The 24642-nt window shown below is 66.8% G+C and overlaps 5 protein-coding genes across 7 annotated transcripts; 4 read left to right on the top strand and 1 right to left on the bottom strand.

Annotated features, from left to right (window-relative positions):
• The first annotated feature begins 2130 nt into the window (after nt 1–2130).
• On the top strand, nt 2131–5566 carry NAGLU (N-acetyl-alpha-glucosaminidase). The gene is made up of 6 exons (XM_059830527.1): nt 2131–2564; nt 2732–2879; nt 2960–3106; nt 3305–3390; nt 3636–3892; nt 4141–5566. Exons 1-6 carry the CDS (start codon nt 2131–2133, stop codon nt 5355–5357), a joined length of 2289 nt encoding a protein of 762 aa, XP_059686510.1. The 3' UTR covers nt 5358–5566.
• A 1048-nt stretch (nt 5567–6614) lies between these two features.
• On the top strand, nt 6615–8321 carry HSD17B1 (hydroxysteroid 17-beta dehydrogenase 1). Its single transcript, XM_059830584.1, has 6 exons — nt 6615–6711; nt 6884–7045; nt 7345–7524; nt 7622–7715; nt 7849–8032; nt 8151–8321. Exons 1-6 carry the CDS (start codon nt 6615–6617, stop codon nt 8319–8321), a joined length of 888 nt encoding a protein of 295 aa, XP_059686567.1.
• Nucleotides 8322–8886: 565 nt separating this feature from the next.
• Nucleotides 8887–14210, top strand: COASY (Coenzyme A synthase). Its single transcript, XM_059830149.1, has 9 exons — nt 8887–9508; nt 9953–10167; nt 10695–10826; nt 11112–11301; nt 11731–11795; nt 12629–12713; nt 13362–13459; nt 13551–13697; nt 14017–14210. The coding sequence occupies exons 1-9, from the start codon at nt 8887–8889 to the stop codon at nt 14071–14073; spliced, it is 1611 nt and encodes a 536-aa protein (XP_059686132.1). The 3' UTR covers nt 14074–14210.
• A 2251-nt stretch (nt 14211–16461) lies between these two features.
• MLX (MAX dimerization protein MLX) lies at nt 16462–21473 on the top strand. 2 transcript variants are annotated; one of them, XM_059830532.1, is made up of 8 exons: nt 16462–16506; nt 16914–16950; nt 17110–17199; nt 17709–17815; nt 18078–18177; nt 18450–18549; nt 18982–19183; nt 19754–21473. In XM_059830532.1, exons 1-8 carry the CDS (start codon nt 16462–16464, stop codon nt 19808–19810), a joined length of 738 nt encoding a protein of 245 aa, XP_059686515.1. In that variant the 3' UTR covers nt 19811–21473. The 2 variants fall into 2 exon arrangements, with proteins under 2 accessions (XP_059686515.1, XP_059686516.1); XM_059830533.1 differs by lacking the exon at nt 17110–17199.
• Nucleotides 21474–21680: 207 nt separating this feature from the next.
• Nucleotides 21681–24216, bottom strand: PSMC3IP (PSMC3 interacting protein). 2 transcript variants are annotated; one of them, XM_059830535.1, is made up of 8 exons: nt 24183–24216; nt 23990–24096; nt 23827–23916; nt 23648–23759; nt 23381–23526; nt 22848–22901; nt 22261–22320; nt 21681–22161 (listed from the first exon to the last, which is right to left on the bottom strand). In XM_059830535.1, exons 1-8 carry the CDS (start codon nt 24214–24216, stop codon nt 22102–22104), a joined length of 663 nt encoding a protein of 220 aa, XP_059686518.1. In that variant the 3' UTR covers nt 21681–22101. The 2 variants fall into 2 exon arrangements, with proteins under 2 accessions (XP_059686518.1, XP_059686519.1); XM_059830536.1 differs by having other exon boundaries at nt 24198–24216.
• Nucleotides 24217–24642: the final 426 nt, after the last annotated feature.

Genomic DNA, 24642 nt, shown 5'->3' with positions numbered 1-24642 from the left:
AAAAACTAAGGCTTGATTAAACCTGGCTGTTGTGGATGTCCTGTCGCGGGGACTGGGGCAAACATGCTCTGCCTGCTCAGGGCTGCTGGCCTGCTCCTGGCCCCCGAGCCTCAGGGCCTGCCCTCCCGTGGGGACTTGCTCCCCACCCGCGAGGGATGTGTTTACTCAGGCCTTTCCTGCAGGGCCTGGAGCTGCCTCAGGGGGTTTTTCCACATGTGCAGGAGGAGCGGAAGGGAGGTTTCTGTGGGGGTTCGGCAATTGTGTTTTTGAGGTTGTTGCAGCCCGGGGTGTTTCCCGTCTCCTGATGTCTCTGGGAGGGCGACGAGCCGGTCTGCGCTGCCCCTGCAGCTGGAGGACGCCTGCTCCTTGTCCTCCCGCACCCCTCGGGTGAGGAGACGGATCCCCCGCTGCTGCCAGTGCCAGCTGTGTCCAGGGGATGCTCTCCCCTTTCACCCGTTCCCCTGCTCTCTGGCACCACTCCCGTGTGCAATCACAGTATTTCTGCCCGTTTCCATGGCTCTGCTTGGCCACTTCCACGGCTCCGGAGCCACGCGGGCAGCCCTCGCCGCGGGCTGGCAGGGCAGGAGCCCCCGGCCCCATCCCTGGGCTGTGGGGGGGAGCCTCGGCCCCGCTGCGGAGCAGCCCTGAGCTCGTCCTTCCCTTCTGCGCCAGAGGAGGTGGCGTGGCTGTCCCCCACGGCAGGGTCTGTCCACGAAGCGCCCGCGAAGCACTCCTGCAGCCGAGAGAGACGCTGCACAGCCTCGGGCAAGCTCCTGCCGCTGCTCCCTGGAGGGGTTCGCCTCTGCGCCCCCCCAGCAGCTCTGCGCAGAGGCCTGGCTGCGCTGCGGGACCTCTCCCGGCTGCCGCCGCTCGCCGTCTCCCCCGCTGGCGCCCCGTTGCCCGCCCGGGCGCCCCCCGTGCCCCCGCCGCAGCGGGCAGCTGCCTGCACGGTCTCTGCCCGGGCTGACGGAGGGCGAGCGCGGGGCCCGTCTGCTGGGGCGGCCCCCGCTGCACCCGCGCGGGGGCCCGAGGGCGCACAGCCGCTGCCGGGCGCGACGGCCACGGGTGCGCAGCGGGGCTGGGGTGAAGCCTCCCCTCGGGGTTCCTCCCCCGACTCCCCGCGGGTCCGCGCCCGCCCGCCCGCTCCGGCAGCAAGGGCTGGGCCCCTCCAGGCGCGGAGCACCCACCCGCCTGCGCCCCGGAGCGGGGGCCGGGCCCCGGGCCCCGGGCCGCTCCGGACGGCAGCCGGGCCTCCCGCCGCCCCAGGGCACCGGCGGCGGCGCCGCTGCCCGGTCTCGCAGCGCCCCCTTCAGGCTGGAGCGGTCCCCGGCCCGGCGGCTGCGGGGCATCGGCGGGGCTGAGCCGGCCCCGGTGGGCGCAGCCCGGGGAGCGGTCCCGCGGCCCCGCAGAGGGCCTCGGTCGATCCCGGGAGCCCGGAGCCGGGCAGCGCCGCCTCCCCGGGCTGGCGGATGCTCCGGGACCGCCGCGGCCTGGTTCGGCCCGCGGGTGCGGAGCCGTCGCGGGTGAAACATGGGCTATGAAAAGAGCCCGGAGCCACCGGTGCCAGCCCCGGCGCTGCCCGGCCCCTCCGCCCCGCCCCGGCCGGGCAGCCCCGGCGTCTCCTGCTCCCCGCGGCGGGTCCCGCTGCCCCAGGCAGGAGCTGCAGCCTCGGCCCCGCCAGCCCGCCCGGCGCCTGCCCGGGCACCCAGAGCGGGCGGGGAAGGGACCGCGGTGGTCCCGGGGCACCGGCAGCGCCGGCCTCCAGCCGCAGCCCGTCCGAGCTGCCAGCACCAGCTCTGCCCGTTGCCTCCCGTCCCGTTCGCTCCGGGTGCCAGGCGGGGCGAGGCGGGGCGCTGGGCCGGGGCGGGGCAGGGCAGGGCAGGGCAGGGCAGGGCCCCGCCCGCGGAACCGGCCCCGCCCGCCCCGTCCCGCTCCGCCCGCCCCGTCCCGCTCCGCCCGCCCCGTCCCGCTCCGCCCGCCCCGTCCCGCTCCGCCCGCCCCGTCCCGCTCCGCCCGCGGAACCGGCTCGGCCCCGCCCACCGCCCTCTCCCCATTGGCGGCCGGCGGCCCCGCCCGGCGGCCGGCGGCGCGGATTGGCGGAGCGCGGCGGCGCTGGGGCAGGAAGCGACGATGGCGGTGCGGCCGGGGCCGGGGCCGGTGTCGGTGTCGCCGTCGCCGGCGCTGTTGCAGCTGCTGCTGCTGCTGCTGGCGGCGGCGGCGGCGGCGGCGGCCGCGGCGCGGGCGGGCCCGGGGGACGCGCGGCAGGAGGCGGCGGTGCGGGCGCTGGCGCGGCGCCTGCTGGGCCCGCGGGCCGCCGCCGTGGCGCTGTCGGTGGAGGCGGCGCTGGCGGCGGGCGGGCCCGACACCTACCGGCTGCGCTCGCCGCCCGGCGCCGCCGTGGCCGTGGCCGTGACGGGCTCCAGCGGCGTGGCGGCGGCCGCCGGCCTGTACCGCTACCTGCGCGACTTCTGCGGCTGCCACCTCTCCTGGTCCGGGGCGCAGCTCCGCCTGCCCGACCCGCTGCCGCGGCTGCGGGCCGAGATCCGCGCCTCCGCCCCCGGCAGGTAACGGGGCCGCGGGGTCCCGCCGGGGCCGTCCCGTCCCGCGGGGGTGGGCTGGGCTCCGGGCGCTGCTCACGCCTCGTTAGCCAGGGACAAGGCGCCCTTACGTAACGGGAACGGGGCCGGGAACGGGGGGGCCCAGCCCGCAGCCTCCCGCCCGCTCCCCCCAGGTACCGCTACTACCAGAACGCCTGCACCCAGAGCTACTCCTACGCCTGGTGGGACTGGGCGCGCTGGGAGCGGGAGATCGACTGGATGGCCCTCAGCGGCATCAACCTGGCGCCGGCCTTCGTGGGGCAGGAGGCGGCCTGGCAGCGGGTTGAGTATCGGGGCCCGCGGGACCGGGCAGGGTAGCGGGGCGGCCGCGGGGCCGGCTGAGCTTCTGCCGCCACACACAGGTGTACCGCTCCCTGGGGCTGAACCAGTCGGAGATCGATGCGTACTTCACGGGGCCAGCGTTCCTGGCCTGGAACCGGATGGGCAACCTCCACGGCTGGGCAGGGCCACTGCCGCCAGCCTGGCACGTCAAGCAGCTTTACCTGCAGGTACCGGGGCACCGGGGCTGCCCGCCTGCCTGGGGCAGACCCCTGCGACCCCCTGCCCTGCTCCTTGGGGCCGAGACCAGGCTCACGGAGGCGTGGGGGCCAGTGCTCCCTTCCCCAAGCTCCAGCAGCGCCCAGGGGTCCCTTGCGGGGAGGTGTGGGCTCCTCTCCCCCGACTCCCTCCTGCCTTCTCTCTCCCAGTACCGGATCGTGGAGAGGATGCGCTCGCTGGGGATGATCACGGTGCTGCCGGCCTTCGCAGGCCACGTGCCCCAGGGGGTTCTTCGGTAGGTGCAGCCCCACAGACCCCACAGGGCAGATCAGCCCTGGCTGCAGCTCCCTCCCTGGTGTCTCAGCCCTGTGCCCTTCCCGGGATCCCACCTCCAGCCAGCGCCAGCTGCACAAGGGCGCTCCCGGGGCTGGCGCGGCTCCTGGCCCTCCTGTGCCCACCGTGGCTTCCCCGGGAGGTTGTCCTGTCCCTGCAGGGGCACGGCAGTCCTGTCCTGATCCCTGTCTCTGCCCTCTGGTGCAGGGTCTTCCCACGCATGAATGCCACTCGCCTTGAGGGATGGAGCCACTTCGACTGCATCTACTCGTGTACTTACCTGGTGGACCCGGAGGACCCCATGTTCCAGGTGATCGGGACCCTCTTCCTGAAGGAGCTGATCAAGGAGTTTGGCACAGACCACGTCTACAGCGCTGACACCTTCAACGAGATGACCCCCGTCTCCTCTGAACCCGCCTATCTCTCGAGGGTCAGCAACGCTGTCTTCAGGTCGATGACAGGAGGTGGGTCAGTGTGTGGTGCCAGCCCGGCTGTGGGGCTCTGGGTGGGGAGAGCCGGGGGCCAGGGGGGGAGGTGGAGGTGGAGGTGGGCTCAGCAGACCCCCTTGGTGTCAGACCCCCAAAGCCCCCTCTAAGAGGGGCGGTTGGTGGTCCCGGGGCCTTGTGGGACACCCACTGTGCTGGGAGCGTGGCGGCTGCACCGGTAGGGCCTGCCCGGAGGGGAGCCTCACTCCATGCACCTCTGTCCCCAGCTGACCCCGAGGCGCTGTGGCTGATGCAGGGCTGGCTCTTCCAGCACCAGCCGGACTTCTGGCAGCCGGCACAGGTGCGGGCCCTGCTGCACGGTGTGCCCCTAGGCAGGATGATCGTTCTCGACCTCTTTGCCGAGTCCAAGCCCGTCTACCAGTGGACAGAGTCCTTCTACGGGCAGCCCTTCATCTGGTGCATGCTGCACAACTTCGGGGGCAATCACGGCCTCTTCGGCACCGTGGAGGCCATCAACCATGGCCCCTTTGTGGCTCGCCGCTTCCCCAACTCCACCATGGTGGGCACTGGGCTGGTGCCTGAGGGCATCGAGCAGAATGACATGGTGTATGAGCTGATGAACGAGCTAGGCTGGCGCCAGGAGCCCCTTGACCTTCCCAGCTGGGTGACCCGCTATGCCGAGCGCCGCTACGGTGCCCCAAATGCTGCTGCGGCCAGTGCCTGGAGGCTGCTCCTCCGCAGCGTGTACAACTGCACTGGGGTCTGCGTCAACCACAACCACAGCCCGCTGGTGCGCCGGCCCTCCCTGCACATGGACACGGAGCTGTGGTACAATGCCAGCGATGTGTACGAGGCCTGGCGCCTGCTGCTGAGCGCCGGCGCGGAGCTGGGCTCCAGCCCCACCTTCCGCTATGACCTGGTGGATGTCACGCGGCAGGCGGCTCAGCAGCTGGTGAGCGACTACTACCTAAGCATCCGCCAGGCCTTCCAGAGCCACGCGCTGCCAGAGCTGCTGACAGCCGGCGGTGTGCTGGTCTACGACCTGCTGCCAGAGCTGGACAGCATCCTCTCCAGCCACAGCCTCTTCCTGCTGGGCCACTGGCTGGAGAGCGCCCGTGCCATGGCCACCAGCGACCGGGAGGCCGAGCAGTATGAGCTGAACGCCCGGAACCAGGTAACGCTCTGGGGACCCAGCGGAAACATCCTGGACTATGCCAACAAGCAGCTGGGGGGGCTGGTGCTGGACTACTATGGCGTGCGCTGGAGCCTCTTTGTCTCTGCCCTGGTGGAGAGCCTCAACTCGGGCCACCCCTTCCACCAGGACCAGTTCAACCAGGCTGTCTTCCAGGTGGAGAGAGGCTTCGTCTACAACAAGAAGCGCTACCCAGCCGTGCCGGCTGGGGACACGCTGGAGATCTCCAGGAAGCTGTTCCTCAAATACTACCCCAGCGCCCTGCGGCGCAGCCGAGCTGGGCCGGCATGACTTTGGGCTGTCCTTCCAGAGCCTCCCCCAGGAGGGAGGGCAGAGACCCCGCACCCTCCCGCGTCCAGGCTTCCACAGCTCCTGGCCTGATGGCTGTGTCCCAGCAATGCTGGAATGAAAGCGCGGAGCCCCTGTGGCCCCCAGCCAGCCTGGACCCGCCGTTTCCCCCACACAGGCAGCACGTGCCCTGAGAGGGGCTGGCAGCCAGATGCGGGACAGGCCCTGCCCCAGGGACCCGTCCTGCGCTGTGCTCTGTGCTTGGCCCTGCCAGCCCCACCTGGCTGCCCTGAGCCTGTCCTCGGGAAAGCTGGGCTGCCCCAGGCGTGCGCCCAGAGGCAAGGGCCCAGGGGAAGAGCTCTGCTGCCCTGGCACTTCCAGCTGGAAACTCAGCAGGAGCTGGGACTGTGCAGAGGAACAGGGCACGCCTGTCCCTGCCGCGGGGCCCTGGCTGGCTGGGACGGTGATGGCGGAGAAGCAGCCAGGGAGGTGGCAGCGGTGGGGGGGAGTGGAGCAGCCCCTGCCCCAAGGGGAAGTGGGGAACTGGCCTCACCCCTGGTGTGGTCCTGGGCCTCCCTGTGATCGGGCAGCTGCCTGCCCCGTGGACCCCAGTGCCTGCACGGCCCCTGCAGCTGCACAGCCCCAGCCACACTTGGTGCCTTTTGTATCAAAAGAGGCTTTGCAGAGTTCTCTGCGGTGGCGCTGGGGCCATGCTCCCTGGGATGGGGTTTTCTGGGCTTTCCCCCCCGCCCCGTTTGGGGCTCGGGCACAGCCCGGCCCTGATGCTGCCGGCCTGCGGAGCAATTAAAGGCCCGAATACTGAGCGTTCTTCTCTCCCGTGTTTGTCCATCTTCTCTCCCCAGCGCAGGACTTGTGCAAAACGCGGGGCAGGGGAGCGGTGCTCAGCCCCTGAGCCTGCATATAGCAGGAAAAACGCGCTTCCAGATGCATGCCGGCAGCTGGGGTGCCTGGCACAGCACGGCGCGGCTGGGGCTGGTCCCGGCTGGTGCCGACCCCCAGGGCTGCAGCTCCCCTTGTGCCCGAGAGCCGCCTCCCGCGGGGGCGTCCTGGCTCTGTGGGGTCTTTATCGAGGCAGCTGCGTGAGCATCAAGGTGCAGGGAGCCCCGAGCGCGGGTAGGGAGGTGGGTGGAGGGGCCTTGAGATAAGGCAGCAGACACAACACCCGTGGTGTGGGGCGGGGGAGACCCCCCTCCCAGCCCTCTTAAACGGTGCAGCTCCCTTGGCCGGCACTGCCTGTCCATGGAGAAAACCACGGTGCTGATCACGGGCTGCTCCTCGGGCATCGGCCTGGGGCTGGCCGTGCGCCTGGCGGCTGACACCACTCGCAGGTTCAAAGGTAAAGGGGCTACGCTGCACCGGGGGGGGCTGGCACCCCCCGGGGGTCTCCCAGGCCAGACCAGGCAGCGCCTTGCCGAGGACAGCCAGTGCCCGGGGGTGGGCTGGGGCCGGCGCCGGCCGAGCAGCTAGCTCAGTGGCACTGCTGCCCGTGGCCACACTCTCTCCCCCAGTGTACGCCACCATGCGCGACCTGGCCAAAGGCGAGCGGCTGCTGGAGCGCCTGGGGGGCTGCTGCCCCGACACGCTGGAGGTGCTGCAGCTCGACGTCACCGACCCATGCTCACTGGCAGCTGCCGTGCAGCAGGTGCAGGGGCAGCGGCTGGACGTTCTGGGTACGGCTCTTCTCGGTGCCCCTACCATCCCCGGGGGGGCTGGGGGGACCTCTCTGGGGTCGCTGACCTTCCCCAGGGCACCGCAGCAGGTGCCAAATCACGGGAGGTGCGGCAGTCCCGGGGCTGGGATGGGATGTAGTCAGCAGGGCAGGGGTGCAGGAGCTGGGTATGGGGATGCCAAGGGTCGCTGGCTCATCAACAGGGAAGGGCCCCGACATTCCTGCCTTCTGGCACCTCAACGGTGACAGGGAGTGGGTAGGGGGGTGCGGTGCCCAGCTCACCAGCACTGTGCCTGGCAGTCTGCAATGCGGGGGTAGGACTGATGGGCCCCCTGGAGACCTGCTCCGACCAAGCCATGAAGACCATCTTCGACGTGAACCTCTTTGGGGCCGTCCGCACCATCCAGGCGTTCCTGCCTGCCATGAAGCGCCGCAGGGCCGGGCGGATCATCATCTCCAGCAGCATCGGGGGGCTGCAAGGTGGGACCTGGCCCTGCTGCGGTGGGAACCCCGGCACCCTGCAGCATGGGGAGCCACGGGGAAGGGACCCGGTGCTCAGGGTGCGGCTCTGCCCCAGGGCTGCCCTTCAACGCTGTGTACTGTGCCAGCAAGTTTGCAGTGGAGGGGCTGTGTGAGAGCCTGGCCATTGTCCTGCAGCCCTTCAACATCCAGTGAGTCCCGGCAGCACCACAGGGGGCTGCGCTCCTCTTCCCCAGGCGCCGGGATGGAGGGATGCCGGGATGGGGGGGTACCATGGCAGCACATGCACTCGACTCAGAGCTGCTGCCCCACTCCCTCCTGCAGCCTGACGCTGGTGGAGTGTGGACCCGTCAACACCAGCTTCCTGGCCAACCTGCAGCGCCCAGACCCCGAGGGCAGCGAGCTGCAGGGCCTGGACGCCGAGACGCGGGGCCTCTACCACCGGTACCTGCGGCACTGCCAGAGCCTCTTCCACGACACGGCCCAGGAGGTGGAGGAGGTCCTGCAGGTCAGTCCCCGCAGGGTGGGGGTGAAGGGGTCTGGGAGGGGTCCGTGCCAGGGGGTGGCCGTGGGGCCCTGGCCCTGTGGCTGTGCCAGGGACAGGTCTGACCCCTCCGCGGTGCCAGGTGTTCCTGGAGGCCATCGGCACCCCCTGCCCTCCTCTGCGCTGTGTCACCACCCAGCTCTTCGCCCCACTCTCGCGCCTGAGGCTGGCCAGCCCCGATGGCTCCGCGTACGTCCGGGCCATGCACGACTTCGTGTTCGGCCGTGGCGAGGCCGGCGGGGACCAGCCCTGAGCGGAGCCGCCGTAACGCGGCGGGAGCCGCGCTGCGGTGCAGACCCCCGACCCTGCGGTGCCTGTCCCGGCCGGGGGGGCTCGGTCCCACCGTGTCGCCAATAAAGCCCTTTGCAGCCGCACGGCTCCCGGCTCCGTCCCTCTCGCCGCAGCCCCTCGCCGAGCAGCCCTGCCGGGCGGCTGGCCGGGGTTCAGCCCGGTCCCCGGGGGCTCCCCCTGCCCCCGCTCCGGGGTCCCGCGGGCGGTCCCCGGGATCCGGCCGTGCTCCGCGGGGCTGGCGGGGTCCGCGATGGCGCCGGGCCCGGGGGTACCCCGGGGGCACCCCGGTGCCACGCCGGTGCCGTCCGTGCGCCGTGCCGCGGGCGGGGGGCCGGGTCTGTCCGTCCCCGCCCGTCTCCTCCCTCCGCGGGCGGAGCCCGGGCCCGACGCGCGCCTGCACCGGCGGGCCCCGCGAGCTGCCTTCCCCGCCGCCGGGCACCGAGACGGGCGGCGGCCGGGCTCCCGCGAGAGGCGGACCCGGGGCCGCGGCGCGTTCCGGGGTGGCGGCGGCGGCTTCCGGCGGGGCCATGCCGCCCTTCGGCTCGGGGCTGCTGGTGCTGACGGCGCCGCTGGGCGCGCTGCCCCGGCGGGCGGCGGCGGCGCTGGCGGCGGCGGCGGGGGTGGTGGCGGGGCCGCTGTACGTGCACCTGCAGCCGGGGCTGCGCCTGTCCGCCCCCGCGCCGCGCCCCGCCGCGCCGCCCGCCTGCCCCGCGCTGCTCCGCGCCCTGGCCGCGCTCTACGCGGCGGCGGCGGCGCAGCGGGGCCTGGACCTGCGCGTCCTGCTGGGCCCCGGCCGCCGCCTGGCCCGGCCGCCCTGCGTCCTGCTGGCCGCCGCCGCCGAGGCGCCGGGGCCGCCGGGGCCGGTGCAGCTCGGCCTGCAGCACCTGGCCGCCGCCGCCTACGGCTGCCCGCCGCGCCTGCCCGCCCTGCTGCTGGGGGGCCCCGGGGAGGACCCCGAGGAGGGCGCCGGGGAGGACCCCGAGGAGGACGGCGGGGACCCCGGCGCGGCGCTTCCCGGCTTCTCCGACGTGGTGGTCGGCGGCACCTTCGACCGCCTCCACGGCGCCCACCGCCTCCTGCTCAGCGCCTGCTGCCTCCTGGCCCGGCGGCGGCTGCTGGCCGGGGTGGCCGACGGCGACCTGCTCCGCCGTGAGTCCTGGGGCGGCCGGCGCCGTGCTGGCACGGGGGGAGCCGGGTCGGGTGGCCCTACTGCGGGGACGGGGCCGGGGGGCCAGCCCGGTGCCGACCGGGCCAGGGCAGCGAGAGGGGCCAGCGCCGCGGCCGGCGTCCTGGGGGCCCCGTGGTGCGCAGGGTCCTGGTGGCCATGCACCCCAAGCGTGCTGTCCGGGCAGGGGGATGGTGGGGACCCGGCATCCCATCCGCGCCAGCAAGCGGGGCGTGCAGACGTGGAGCTGAGGGTGCAGTGGGGGCGAGGGGGGCCGGAGGAGGCAGCCTCCCAAGGTCACGGACGGGTTTTGTCTCCGTTGCCCCTTCTTGCTTTTTCGTCACTCTCCGCTTCCACGCTGGGAGCTGCGCGCTGCGCGCTGTTAAATGGACGCTCTCTTGCTTCTCCACCCTCCTGGTGCCCGGCAGACAAGGTCCTGATGGAGCTGATAGAGCCCTATGAGCTGCGAGCAGCAAAGCTGCGCGAGTTCCTGGAGGACGTGAAGCCCTCGCTGCGTTACGACATCGTGCCTCTGGTCGACCCCTACGGCCCCTCCGTCACAGACCCCGACCTGCAGTGCTTGGTGGTCAGCGAGGAGACCCGCAGGGGAGGGGAGGCCGTGAACAAGAAGAGACTTGAAAACGTAATGCCTGCACAGGAGCCCGGCGGGCTGCCCCTTCCTGCCCCCTCGCCCCTGCCTGCTGCTGGCCATGGGCAAATCAGGTCTCGGTGAGCAGCCGCGGCTGTTCGGTGCCCCAGCGTGCTGTGGCACGGGCTTGAAGGCAGGATGCCAGCGCATGCGTCTGCCAGCACCCTGCAGATGGGTGCTTTGTGCTGAGCTGCCCCAAGCCGCATGTGCCCCAAAGGGTGGTGCAGCAGCCTCTGTGTGCGGCACAACCCTGGGCAGTGCTGCCAGCCCTGCACTTGCGGAGGGTCGGGGTCAGACAGGCAGCTCTGTGGGCTCCCTTCCCTTCTTGGCTGCTGGGAATGTGCCCCTCGTGGGGACGGAGCTGCCCCCCCTCACGGGGACGGATCTGCCCCGTGGGGATGCTGGGGGTGGCCGTGGCCTCGTTTGTGCTGCTTCGTTCAGGCCTTGACCTCCCGCCAAGCCCCCTTCCATCCACTGCATCCCCGCGGCTGATGGCCCCTGCGGCTTTCTTCTCTCGGCAGGGGCTCCCTGAGCTGGCTCTGTATGAGATCTTGTTGATGAAGGACCCCGACCACAGTCAGAACGAGGAGGAGAAGATCAGCTCCTCCAGCCTCCGGCAGAGGCTGCTGGGGACGCTGCTGCGGCCCCCGCGGGTGAGGGGGGATGCTTGGAGAGCCGCGGGCTGCGATGGGAGCAGTGTGCCCGGGAGGAGGGGTGGCAGCCTCGGGGGCTGAAGAGCCAGCGTGTCCCTCTGCCACAGAGGGACAAGTTTCGGAGGACCGTCTGCCTGCCGCCTGTACTGGCCCCTGGCAGGAGCAGGCTCCTGCTCTGCAGTGCCAGGACCTTTCATGCCCGACTCCAGGCCAGGTGGTTGGGATCCTTCTCCAGCAGAGCCAGCGTCCTCTGTCTGCTGGCAACAGCTTTCCTTCTTCCCTTAGCAAGACCCTGCCTTGCCTTCGCGCCCGTACGTGATCGGCCTGACTGGAGGAACCGGGAGTGGGAAAACCTCCATTGCCAAACTCCTGGGACACCTGGGAGCATTCCTCATCGACGCTGACAAGCTGGGCCACACCGTCTATGTCCCCGGTGGCCCTGCCTACGAGCAGGTGGTGGCAGCCTTTGGGGCAGGTAGAGCCACCGAAGGCTGCGGGGAAGACTGGGAGGAGGCAGAGGAGGGAGGGGTGTGCCATCGTCTTAGCATGCCAGGGAGCCGTCCTGGCCTGTGCTCCCCTCCCTCCCTGTGAGTTTTGGGCTCCACACCACCCAGATGGGGCTCCGTAGCTGATTTAGTGATGCTTGGGCCCGAGCGAGGCAAGCCACTGCTTTCCCCAAGTCTTGGGTGTCCCATGTCAGAGCTACTGTAAACTGGCTGGTGTGGAAGGCTAAACAGGGCCTTGTTCTGGAGTAAGGTGATGAGCTGCCAGGTCAGGTCCTACAGCTCCTTTCTGGGTCCCTTTGAGAGCCCCATGCTGAAATCCTTTCACTCTGACCTAGGCTTGCCACAGGGAAGTGAGTTGGATTCATTCCTCCCAAGCCTGTTCTGCTTCTGTCTTGCAGAAATCTTGAATGAAGATGGGACAATCAACAGGAAAGTCCTTGGGGCCAAAGTGTTTGGAAACCAGGTGAGAGCAGCACAGAGACTGTCAATATTTAATCTCCTAAGTGGGGAGCTCTCCATCTGTGCTGAGGCTTTTTATTTTTCAGCCCTTTGAGCTGATGACGCCTTCCTGACTGTACTTTCTGGCAGTGACGTATGGACAGGGCAGGACACAGATCCTGCCTCTGTAGCCGAGTCAGCAGCTGTGCTGGACACACTCCTCTCACCCCGGCAGCTGCTGCTGCCTCCCCATCCCCATTCCCATCCACTCTGTCCCGCTCTTGTCCTTCACCCAGCACGGAGCAACAGCCCTGACGTGCGCGGAGCCGGCGCTTGCTGACCCTTGCGTGGTTTGGGCTTGCACCCAGTGGGGCTCAGTGACATGGCAGCCGAACCTGACCCTCTGCGCCTGGCTTTGTTGGCCGGGCCAGTGCTCAGCCCTTTGCTCAGGTCCTGCGGGCTGCCCCAGCCCAGGCATGAAGGCAGCTCAAGGGGTTCCCCCGAGACAGATGGGTCTCGCGTGGATGCTGCTGCGTGGGGAGCTTGCTGTGCTGTGGGGTGGGTCTTTGCAAAGCACCTCTTGCAGCAGAGACCGAGGTTCTGCTGTGCCTGGCAGGGCAAGGAAAATAATAGGAAAAAGCCTCGACCCCCTCAGCAGGCATGGGAGCCTCTCTTGCCAGCGTGGAAGCTTTCCTTCCTTGCGCTTAGCGAGCACGTGATGGGCCAGGTCCACCCCCCATGCTTTAGCAGGTTCTTTCTGGGTGCCCTCTGTGACTGCTGCTGCCACCAGCCGTCCCCTTGTTGGCTGCCCAGGGGTTCTGAAGGCGAGTAACCGATTCCTGTTGTGGTCCTTTCTAGGAGCAGCTGAAGAGTCTCACGGACATTGTGTGGCCTGAGATGGCCCGGATGGTCAAGGAGCAGATCAGGGAGGCAGATGCTCAAGGTAACTGGGACGGCTCCCATCACAGCACAAAGGTGGGAGCTGGGTGCGTGGTCTCATGCAGCACACCACAACCCAGAGCCCCTGGGAATCTGCTGCTTGTGGCAGCACCGTGAGTATTTTCCGTGCTCAGACCCCCCTCTTCTCTGTGGGACAGCTTGCTGGGGATTTTCACTAGCACATCTCTGAGCAAACCCCTCCACTCAGTTGGGCCAGCAGCTGGGACAGGTTTACCTCAAGCTTCCTACTCTGAAGGAGGGTGGAGGTTGCTTTCTCTTTCCCATGCGACTTCAAGTTTGGTTTTGGTGTAGTGCTCCAGCAGTGAGTCCGGTGTGTATTCCTTCTGGGAGCAGAATTTTTCCAGCTCTTGGGAGATGCTGTTGTTAGCTCGATAGGCATTTGGCTGAAGGCATTGGCTTGCCATGCCTGGGAGACCTGCCATCCCAGGTGTGCCCTTTAAGCAAACACAGCCTCTGCCTGCTGCTCTCTTTTCCATGTGAGGTTCTCTTGCTCAGCAGTAAAGCATGTGTGCTGCCAGTTTGCAGGAAGGCATGACTCTACGAGTATAAGTGGGCTGGCTGGGTTGGACCCTGAGCAGCAGTCACGCTGCCTTGCGATTGCCAGGTAATGACAAATGGCCTCGTTCCATAGGAAAGGCCGTGTGTGTGCTGGACGCTGCTGTGCTGCTGGAAGCTGGCTGGCAGGACATGGTCCATGAGGTGTGGACAGCCATCATCCCGGAGGAGGAGGTGGGCAATGTCCCTTGGGCCGTCGCTTGCTGCTGGCGCTGGTTCTCGGCTTCCCCTCCGAGTGCCTGAGTGTCCCCTCTGGTCCTGCCAGGCCGTGAAGCGCATCATGGCCAGGGACGGGCTGAGTGAGGAGGCTGCTCGCAGCCGGCTGCAGAGCCAGATGACCAACAGCCAAAGGGTGGAGCAGTCGCAGGTGGTGCTGTGCACGCTCTGGGAGCCCGATGTCACCCGCAAGCAGGTGAGCCCCGGGTTGGCTGCAGCACTGGGGTCTGCCTCAGGCAGCGAAGGGGGAGGCGGGTGACCGTAATGGGAACCGGAGGGCTCAGTGCTGTTCCCGGGTCACGCATGGTGTGCCTGGGCATGCCGCTCACCATTGAGGGTGCCTTTGGGTACGGCCACGAGGGACGACTTCAGGTATGTAGATGCAGCAGGGAAGGGACAGGAAGCGTCAGACCCTTGTGTGATGCTCCTGCCCCTGCCATGCTGTGGTGCCGCTTGCCTTGTCCCCGGCTCAGCCGTGGGCTCTGAGGTGCTGCCTGGTGCTGGTTCTCTGGCAGGTGGAGAAGGCCTGGGACCTCCTGCAGCAGCGCCTGGGCAGGGAGTGCAGCCTGTGAGGGGGTCGCGCTCCTCTTGACTGTCACGCGCTGACCGCACAGGTCACACACGGGCAGGACGGGAGGCGAGGGTCCCTGTCCTGGCACCACACGCCGTCACTGAGCCAGCCGTGCCAGGGAGGAGCGCAGCGCGGGGGCTGAACCCACCCGCCATGTCCAGCCCCGCGGAGGGCCCGGGGGCGTCCTGCCGTCCCCCGGTGAGGGGGGACACTGCAGCGGCTCCTCGGGCCAAAGGGCTGAGCCTGCGCGGGTGCCCGGACCTCCCTGTGTGACAGTAAAGAGGCTTCTCCCTCTGTGCGTGTCCGTGTGCTGGTGCTGTCCCCTGTGCCCCCCAGCCCGCCCTCGCAGGGGGCTGAGCCCCACCTCAGCAGCTGGCTCTGGGGCCCCGGCCCCTGCCCTGCCTGAGCCCCTGCCTGCCGCTGCCCGGCTCCCGCTGTGGGGCATCGCCCCCGGCTCTGGGGGACGCGGGGGTCCGGGGGGCTCCGGGCCCGGGGCGGGCCCCGTCCCCCTCTTGCCTCCCCCTCCCCGACCGCCGCCGGCAGCGGGGCCGCAGCCCCCGAGACACTCGGTGCCGCCGGGGGTCCCCACGGCCGGGGCCCCGCACGGTGCCGCCGGGTCCGTCCCGTGGGCGGGGGTGCCGGAGCGGCCGGTCCCGCCCCCGGCGCCCCGCCGTCATGTCACCGGGAGCACGAGACCGTCCCGCCCCGGTACCGGCCGGGGCAGAGCCGAGCCACGTGAGACGGGGGGGGCCGGGCCGGGCGGCGGGGCCGGCGTGGTACCGTACCGGTGCCGGTGTGCCGCCGAGCTGCGGAGCCGGCTCCCTGACCCCTTCGCCCCTCCAGCTGTCTCAGCATCCCCCGTTCCCCGCCGGTGCAGCCAGCGCGGCCGTTCCCGACCCCGGCAGGCACCAGGTGCGGTGGGTCTTGGGGCGAGTCCTCCCGCCGCCCCGGGTCCCGGTCCCCGCGGGGGCATCAGCCGGGCTGTGCGGCCCCCGGCCCTGACCGGCGCCTCTGGCGCGGGTACTCGGCAGAGCAGATGTACGAGCTGGTGGCCAACGTGGGGGAGTACCGGCTCTTCGGGCCCTGGTGCAGCCGGTCGACCGTGCTCTCCCGCCGCGGGCAGGTGCTGCGGGCAGAGCTCGAGGTCGGCTCCCCACCCCTCCCGGAGCGCTGCGTCTCCGAGGTCTTCCCGGGCTCCCGGCGGATCTGGGTAGGCAGGGCAGGACTGGGGTGCTGCCGGTCCCACTGGGGTGGGGGGTGTCAGGCTGCGCCCAGGGAGCCAGAGACCCCAACAGCTCTGTGAGGTGGGGACCTGGGGGGACATGGGGCGCTGGGACCGTCCCAGCCTGCGGATACGCTGGGCAGGCGCAGGGCTGGGCCCCGCACACTTTGGGAGCAGAGCGGCACCAGGCCACATCGCCCCAGCACCATCTCCCTGCCGCAGGCCGTCAGCCAGGGCTACCGCCTCTTCAGGCACCTGGAGACGCTGCTGGGCTGCCCGGACGGACGGACAGACGCCTGCCTGCTTGTTTGACTGCTTGGTGAGTGCGTCCCCCTGCACGGGGTCTGCCGGGGCAGGCAGGGCTGCAGGCAGCACAGGCTGCTGCTGTGTGGCGGGGGGCCGCCTGCCTGCCGTGACCCCCCCAGCACCTCCCCGCTCCCTGCCAGGTCTCCTTCGAGCTCAGGCCGGCGCTGCAGTCCCGGCTGGCCAGCCTGCTTCTGGACGAGGTGGCGGAGTGGGTGGCGTTGGCCTTCGAGGGTGGGCGCAGGCGCGTTGGGGCCTCAGGCAGTGGTCCTTTCCCGTCCGCACCGGCAGCGTGCCAGGCCTGAGGGTGCCCCGGCCGCGGCAGGAGATGCTCCTCGGCGCTCGGTCCCGGTTTCGGCCAGGCTCTGCCATCGTCCCTGCTCAGGGCCTCGTCCTATCGACGCCTGTTTAACCCACGCGAGAGACAATTTATTTTTCCGGCCCTGTGTGCGTTCCACGCTGCTGACGCCAGGACCAGCTGCCCCGCGGCTGCGCTGGCGGCCGCCGGCCCAAACGGCCTCCGTGAACGTTCGGTGTACGACGTCCCGGCAGTAACCCCGGGGTGGACGCTGCCCGCTCCGACTCACCGCCTCCCCGGGGGCTCAGGGTGGGGCCGCCCTTCCCCGCCGGCAGCCCCGCGCGGGCCCTCTGCCCGGCCCGAGGCGGGACGCCGGCATCCCCTGATCGTCAGGGCGGTTACGACAGCGCCGGGCACCGGCCGGGCCCAGGGCCTCGCGGGACGCGCCGGTCCCGCCTCGCCGGGAGGCGGCGCTGCCTGTGGGGGCGCCCCCTGGCGGCGCGGGGCGGACTGCGTTTCCCGTCGGCCCCCGCGGCGGTCACATGACCGGGGCGGGCGGAAGGAAGATGGCGGAGCCGCCCGGCGCCGCGGCCGAGGACTCGTGGGGGAAGGTGGGTCCGTTTGTCGGGCTCCGCGCCGGGCTCGGGACCGGGCCGGCCAGCTGGTCGCCGCTAAGGGCGCTCCGGGCGCGGGGGCGCTGGGTCGGGGCGGCGGGCACGAGTGCGGGCGGGCGGGCGGCGGGGCCGAGGCCGAGGGAAGGCGGGCGGGCGGGCTGAGCACCGGGTCGAGGCTAAAGGGTCGGGGAGAGCACGAGGGGAAGGGTCAAGGCCAGGGGCAGAAGCCAAAGGTCACTGAGCGTGCGGGAACCGCAGCTCGAGGGGCGAGGGGGGTGCTGCTCGGGCGGCCCGGGCTCCCGGCGGTCAGGGGGCTCCGGGGTCGAGCCGGGGCGCGGGGGCCGCAGTTTGCTGCCGCAGCCAAGCTGACGTCTCTCCTCCCGCCCGCCGTGGCCCTGCGCAAGGTGGACGCAGCCTACAGCGACAATGGCCTGGACTCGGGTAGGTGCCTGGGCAACGCCTGGCCCCGCGCGGTCACAGCAGCCACTTGTCATGAGCATGATGGTGACAGCGGCTGCCCGGTGACCGTCCACCCCATCCCTCTGCACCTGGTCACACGCTCCGGGTTTGTCACTTACTTTGTGAAACCTCTTCTTCCAGCCCTCTTTATGGAAAACGCTAGGAAAGGAAGCATAGTGTCACGAGCCAACAGTATCGGGTCCACCAGTGCCTCTTCTGTCCCCAATACAGGTGGGCCTGTGGGGTTTGTCCTCTGTGACTGTGGGTCTTTCTGCTCCCTGGGCTGCCCAGCATGTGGCAGGGCTTTCCAGCTCTCACCCCTGTGCCGAGGGTGCGAGCGTGGCTGCCTCTTGCTGGCTGGGCTGGATTTCCACCTCTAGGAGGGAGGGAAGGTGGTGGGGAACAGCATCAGGGTGTTGTAGTTTCCAGCAGTGTTTGGAGTAGGGAATCGGTCAGGTTTTGACGCCTTCCCAAGGGAGCTGCAGGCATCTTCCTCCTGCCCAGCTCCACAGGGAAAGGGAAAGTCTTGGCAGAGCCCCTTGGAGCGTTTGTCCTTGGCCCGACCTGCTGGAGCTGGCTGCCACCCTGGGGGCATGGGGCTGTCCTGGGCCTGTCCGCAGCCCATAGGGCCCAGATGGCACCCCGAGCTGTTGCCCTCTCTGTGCACCTCTGCCCCCTCCGTGCTTCGCGAGCTCACCAGTCAGGCTTCTTCACACTCAACGCGAGTTCTCTCCACGCAGATGATGAGGACAGTGATTATCACCAGGAGCCCTACAAGGAGTCGTACAAGGACCGGCGCAGGCGGGCGCACACCCAGGCGGAGCAGAAGAGGCGAGATGCCATCAAGGTAACCCGAGAGACTGTGTGTGCTGTCAGAGCACAGCGACTCACTGGTTCCTGGGGCCCTGCGGCACTCAGCACCCTGCTGTTTTCAGCACCTTCCCCTTTGTTTTGCTTCTGGATCTACCCTCCCCAGACACAAGTGTGCTGGGAGCCACCTTGGCTCTGGCTGGCTGCGTGGTGGGAGCTGGGATTTCACACGTTTTGAAACAACCAGCCTCACACGGCTGAACTCCAAATAAATGCACTCTGGCTCTGTTTCCCCACAGAAAGGCTACGATGACTTGCAGGCCATCGTTCCCACCTGTGAGCAGCAGGATTTCTCCATAGGCTGCCAGAAGCTGAGCAAGGCCATCGTCCTCCAGAAGAGTGAGTCTTGAGCGTGGGGAGAGAGAAGGGGGTGCTATCAACCCCCAAAACGCCTCACTAGAGCCATTCAGCGTGGAAGTTCTCCACTTTGGGACCTTCTGGTGTGATGATGCTCTGGGGGATCCCAGATGATGGCCACCTCCACCCACTCACCTCCCCGAGCAGAATCAGGGCAGCTGGGAGCTGATCCTGCCCAGGCTCGGGCACCTTCTGTGGGGATCTCAGGGGCTTGTATGTGCTCTTGAATCCTTACTCTGTCTTTTCATGCTCAGCCATTGACTACATCCAGTTCCTGCACAAGGAAAAGAAGAAGCAAGAAGAGGAAGTTTCTACCCTGAGGAAAGACGTGATGGCCTTGAAGATCATGAAAGTGTAAGGGAAGAGCTGTTGCTTACTGCCCTCTTCTTCCTGCTGTTTTCTCCCCATACTTTCAAGGCTCTGTGCGTGCACTCAGTGATTTGCAGACAGCCTGGCACCTGGAGTACCAAGCCTGTCCCTGCCTGCTGCCATCATTTCTCCCCCTGTGGCCCATTAGTTTGGGTCTGTCTTGGGTCAGTTGGTGGAGTTTAGTATAAAGGTGGATCTGAGTCAGAACATGAATCTGCTCCCAGTGTCAGGAGAGGCTGCAGCTTCCCAGTGTTTATTTACTTGCAGGATCTTTCGCAAACTCTTGGTCCTCCCCATCCCTGCAGCGGTTCTCAATGGCCAGTGACAGGCAGTGAGCTCTGCCCCTGCAGCTGAGCCGAAGCTGGGGGTGGGAGGCCTCACTCTGCTGCTGAACACGGGGCACTTGGTTTGTTTCAGGAACTATGAGCAGATTGTGAAAGCTCATCAGGACAACCCGAATGAGGGGAAGGACCAGGTCTCCGACGAGGTGAAGTTCAATGTTTTCCAAGGCATTATGGATTCCCTGTTCCAGTCCTTTAACTCCTCCATCTCAGTAACAAGTTTTCAGGAGCTCTCAGCTTGCGTCTTCAGCTGGATTGAGGAGCACTGCAAGCCCCAGGTAAGCGGGAGCTGTGGGTGGGCTGTTGCGATGGCAGAGGGAAACAGGGCAGAGGACATTGCGCACATCTGCACCCAGCTGGAGGGCAGGGCTGGGGGCAGCTGTCCCCTCTCCTGGGGCTTCCGAAAGGGCAGCGTGTGAGTGGTGCTGGACTGGGGCAGGACAGGGGCGTAGTGGGGATGGGAGACGGTGACCGAACTCTAGACTGGTTTGGTGCTGGAAGCTGGTCAGGGTGAAACAGAGTTCAGAAGGAGAGTCCTGCTTGGTCCCTATCGCTCCCTCAGAACACCTGAAGGTTTTCTGGGAATTAAGAAACCTCTGAGGGGGGCAGGTACGTGGGCAGGGCCAGGTCCCTTCTGTGCTGTGGCTGCCTGAGACCCTGCAGCCCAGGAACAGAGGTGGGAGCATTTCCCGTGCAGGTGTGGCAGTGTTTGGCACCGCCTGTGCCAGCTCCAGTGCCCGTGACGGGGGATGCCCGTGGCACGTGCCTCAGGCTCTTGCGGGAGTCACTGACCAGGGATGGGCCATTCTATCACTGGAACAACTGACTGTGTCTCCTCTCTGCCCCAGACGCTGCGGGACATTGTGATCGGGGTCCTGCACCAACTGACGAGTCAGCTCTACTGAGCCTTTCTGCTGCAGCACCAGCAGCTCCGGGGCTGCCGCTGCCTCCACACCCACGGGGATGGGGCATCTCCTGCCTGGGGGCCTGCGTGACGGGCGCCAGGAAGGGCTGGGCTGTCTCCCTCGTGGCTGTTCTTAAAGCTTGTCTGAATTATTTATTGTATTAACTATGAAACCAAAACAAGGCTGTGCAGACACGTCTACTCCACAAGTACTGTCACAGTCAATATTACCAAATATTTGTAGGGACTTAGCAAAGGCGGGGAAAAAAGTGTGCATTGAGTAGAAGTCTTTTAAAGTGCCAGAGTCTTTAGCTCAGGCAGGCATGCTGGGGTTTGCCTGTGCCACCAACTCTCCACTGAGGAGCAGATCTGCTCTGTAACCTCAGGCCTCTGCTACAACCCCTTCTGATCCCAGGGGAGGGGGCATGAAACAAGAACGCATGCTGAAAGCTGTTGGTTTGTTAGAACAGACTAGAAACAGGCTTTTCCCGTAACTGTGGGCTTTCTCGTACATCCCTCTGAAGCAGCTCTTAGCGGGCAGGGTTTTTTTTTTAAGTTGTGTAGATGCCTTGGGGAAGCCTGGCAGAGCTGGCTGAGGGATGAGCCCATCACTGCCAGGCAGACACTTAACTTGGCACAGCCGCAACCTCCCCGGTGCAGAGCTGGCAGCATGGGCCGGGGACTTACTAAAACCTGACCTCCTCCCCTGTAGCCATAGTCCCCCTGAAAGGGAAATGGGAGTGAGCGTCCTGTGCAGGCTTTTCCTGAGTGAGTGCTGAAACATGTCTGGCTTCATCCATCTTTAGGTTTTGATGTACTGAAAAGGAAGTAGTTCAGCAGCTGTAGCACAGCCCTGCCACAGGCTCTCGCTGCTCCTCCTTAGAACTTTTATACAGATACATACACACACATAACCAGCCTTGATTTGATTTTTGTTTTTATAAATCACTGAAATCATCCTGAAGTACTATTAGTGTCAGCTTTGCAGACAAATGCTCTCTGGGACACTTTTTAACCTGTCACACGCTGCTGCTGTCAGGATGGGTCATGGCTCTGGCCAACACATGGTGGAGCCACTGCCCAAGAGATGGTTGTTGACTGCACAGAGCGATTGTACTGGGGCTTCTCCTGCGCAGTGATGCCAGCAGTAGGCTTTGTTCTCTGGCGTAGTGGATATTTATTTTACGACTGTTTTTCCACTGTCAGTGAGGTAGCACTCAGCTCCAGGTTACGTGGTTTGAACGCTGCAGCATGAGAATGTTTAAGCTATTGCTTCTACCCCCCAGTTAGCAGTGGAGAACCCATTTGGGTGTTTGATTTTTATACAAAATTATTCTTCAAACCCTGCCTTTGGGTGCCCCGTCCAATGCAATATAAGGAAGCCCCAGAGTCAAACCCTGCGGTGATGCACATCACCCATAAAGCACGCACAGGGTCAGCTGTGTCTCACCTGGACGATGTTGCTTTGTGATGAAGAAAATCCTCTCCCGTGGGTGAGCAGGTTAGGGTTAGGGCTCTGCGGCTGAACATGAGGCACAGACTGAGCCTGTGGAGATGCTCTGCCAGAAGCCGCCTCCTGCCTTGGGATGAGTTACACAGACCTCACATGTGAAAGCGACATATTTTTCTATTGTGAAAAGTAATTAAATAAATTTTGCTGAATGTTTTAATGATGTTTCTGCTTTTATTTTGTTGCTGAGTTCCTAGAGCCTTCCCCTAGAGCTGGTCAGAGACAGACAGGTATTTTCTGGAAGCCCAGCCCAGCCATCGTGGCTCAGGTTGCCCACTCCTGGCTCTTGCCTTCCCCACCCCAGAGCCCAAACCCTTTGAACAGAGAAAAATGCCACAGCAAAGCACAGCTGAACCAAAAGCCTGTTTAATGGATCGTATTCTCGTGTACTACTTAGCTACACTGTGGGAAGCAGCTGAAATAACACAGGTAGAGCGCTGCAGCCATAACAGTCACTGCGGCACTCACTTCCTTTTCTTACTGAAACACCAGGGACTCTACAGATGTGTGCTTACACCTTCCCCTGCACGGCCCCATGAGGACACCTGACCTTGACAGCTCACTGCACTGAAGGTCAGGAAGAAATAACATTCCCTCTGCAAGTAAGACAGTCACTTGCTCCAACCACCCTTCAGCTGCAAAGCATTTTAAAACAAACACATATAAATATGCAGGACCAGCCCAAGCCCTACAAAAAGGCAGGGGGGTAAACAAACCACCCCAACAGCTGAGTTTCAGCAGCAGCTCCTTTTCCTCCCTGGGGCAAAGACTCCCTCAGCGCCTCACACAGCTGCTGGCAGCGTGACGTTGTGGTCCTCGTCCGTCTCTATCCCAACCTCCTCCTGTACAAGCATAGAGCGTCTCAGCAGGGGTGGCAGCCCCGGGCCTGGCAGCACAGGCAGAGCCGCCGCCCTGGGGCCAAGCCCAGCCTCGATACTTACAAAGAATTGCTTCTTGCTTTTGGGGTACCCCTCCAGGATGGCCTCCAGCAGCTCGGTCGCCTGGCGAGACAGGGGCGCCATGAGGGCTGTGGGTGGCTGCACCGAGCTGCCAGCACCAGGGAGCCGCAGTACAGCTCTCAGGGACTGTGCCCTGGAGGGGCATCACAAGCCAGTGCAGCTCAGCGACAGCGTGGGAGCAGCTCTCTCTAACGCGAGAAGAGTCTGCTTTCTTTCCTGAGGACAGGCAGAGCCCTGCAGGGACTCACATATTTGGGCACTGCAGGGACATGGCCTTTTCCCAGGGGATTCATCTTGGTACCCCCGAATCTTCCCCAAACCTGCACGGCCCCAGGGGCGGCACGGAGCACGGCTGGTGCAGCACTCCCTGCTCCACAGCTACAGTGTTTGCCTGAGGTCTCCTCACTCAACACTGCAGTGGCAGAAAGGCGCTCAGCTCGAACAGGGGCTGCCCCCGGAGCTGCCCAGCAGACTCCACATCCACATCAGGGCACCAGTGTCACTGCAGGACTGTCACCACCACCTCCCCAGCACTGCCCACTCGCCCTGCTCGATGGCACGACAATTACCATTCGCTTCCTCCTCCTCCACTCCTTGCAGTACAGCTTCTGCTCGCTACAGACCTGCGAACAGCAAGACAAAGTGAGAACCAACCAGGCAGCAGCCACCCCACGAAGCCCCTGTAAGCCTGAGGCGGGAAGCACCCAGTGCCAACAACCCACCAGTCGTCCCAGCTACAGCCAGAGGGTTATTTAACAGCACAAGTGGCTCAGGAAGTCCCAGTGGGGACATGAACCTCCCTGTGAAACAGTTCAGTCGAGACAGGAAAAGATGAATTGACCAAGTGGTGGGTGACTGCCTGAAGCAAAAGTCTGCAAGGAAGAGGCAGCTCAGGCTGTTTCCTAAAGGCTCCCTGAGCATTGTCACCATCGCGCATGCAGCCAAGGCTTGCGCACAGGCTCTGCGGAGCAGCCTAGGTCCCACGCAATCCCCTGCCTCTGTTGTACTGGTGTCAGTCAGATGGGGGACCTGGCGTAATCTGGGGTAATCTGGCAGAGGGTGTGGTACGATTGGCACAGCCCTGGCCCAGGCAGCTCTCTACCTTCTCTTTTTCTTCCGGAGTCACATGGTTGGTGGCAGACTTAATCATCTCCAGTTTTTCTGTGTAACTTGCACAGTCCTTCCTCAACTCCTCGATCTCTCTGACCATCTCAGAGGTTGTCATGGAGCTGTTGAGGTCCTTCAGCTCTGGAAAGGAGGCACCGATCACCAGCAGGGCTGACAGCCTGGTGGCCAGGGCACAGCTGCCCGTGCCCGTGGGCTCCCAGCCGCTCCCGGTGCCGAGGGGGGCTGGCCAGGGCATGCTCACCCGCCTCCATTTGCCGGCAGCTCTGCTGCAGCGCCTGCACCTTGCTGGAGAGCACAGCGATCTCCCCATCCAGGCCGCGGAGCTCCGCGTCGCTGGCGGCCGGGAGCTGCTCCTGGGGCGAGGCGGTGGGTCAGCGGGGGCGGGTGCCAGCGGGGGCGGCGCCCGGGGCCGGGGCTCACCTGGTCGGCGAAGTAGATCTTCTGCTTCCCGTAGGCCTTCTCGCGGACGCGGCCCTGCTGCGCCAGCTGCTCCAGCGCCTTTACCACGGCCTGCGGGACCAGCGCCGTCAGCCGGGCCCCGCGCCCCAGCCCGCCCCGCGCTCCCCGGCCCGGCCCCGCTCACCGCCTTGCCCAGCCCGTGCTCCCGCTGCAGGTTCCCGAAGGCGTCCTGGGCGCTGTACGGCCGGTTCTGCTCCCGCAGGTACCGCAGCAGGACGGCGGCGGCGGCTCCTGCGGGACAGCCCGCCGGTCACCGCGGCCGCCGGGGCCACCCGGGACCGCGACGGGAGGCCGGCGGCCGCCCGACGCCCACTCACCACCCGCCGCGGGGCCCTCGCGGCCTTTGCTCATCCTCCGCCTCAGCTTGCCCCGCTCCGCTCCCGGCCGGCGACGCTGACGCACTTCCGGCGCGCCGCCCGCTCCCCGCCAATCGGAGAGAAGGTAGAGAGGCATGCTCCGATTGGCGGGGTAAGCGAAGCCACGCCCCGAAGAGGAGGGGCGAGGGAAGCGCCGAGCCCGGTCCCGCGGGCGCCCCGCCGCGGCCGGACCCCGCTCTCCCGCAGCGCCGCGGGAGCGGGGAGGCGGCCCGAGGTTCCGCCCGACGCGGAGGAAAGCGGCGCTCCCAGGGCGCGACCGGCCCGTCCGCTGCGGGGCGAAGCGGCAGCTGGGGAGCGCTGGGCCAGCGGGCGGGGCGCTCCGCAGCCCCGGGCAGGGCCGGGCCAGACGGGAACCGGTCCCACAGCCGCGCGGGTGCGCAGCGCCCGCCCGCCGCGGGCA

This window comes from Gavia stellata, chromosome 28 (assembly GCF_030936135.1).
Source record: "Gavia stellata isolate bGavSte3 chromosome 28, bGavSte3.hap2, whole genome shotgun sequence".
Taxonomy (NCBI): domain Eukaryota; kingdom Metazoa; phylum Chordata; class Aves; order Gaviiformes; family Gaviidae; genus Gavia; species Gavia stellata.
Note: the sequence above shows the minus strand (reverse complement) of the source record. Positions and strands in the feature narration are given on the sequence as shown.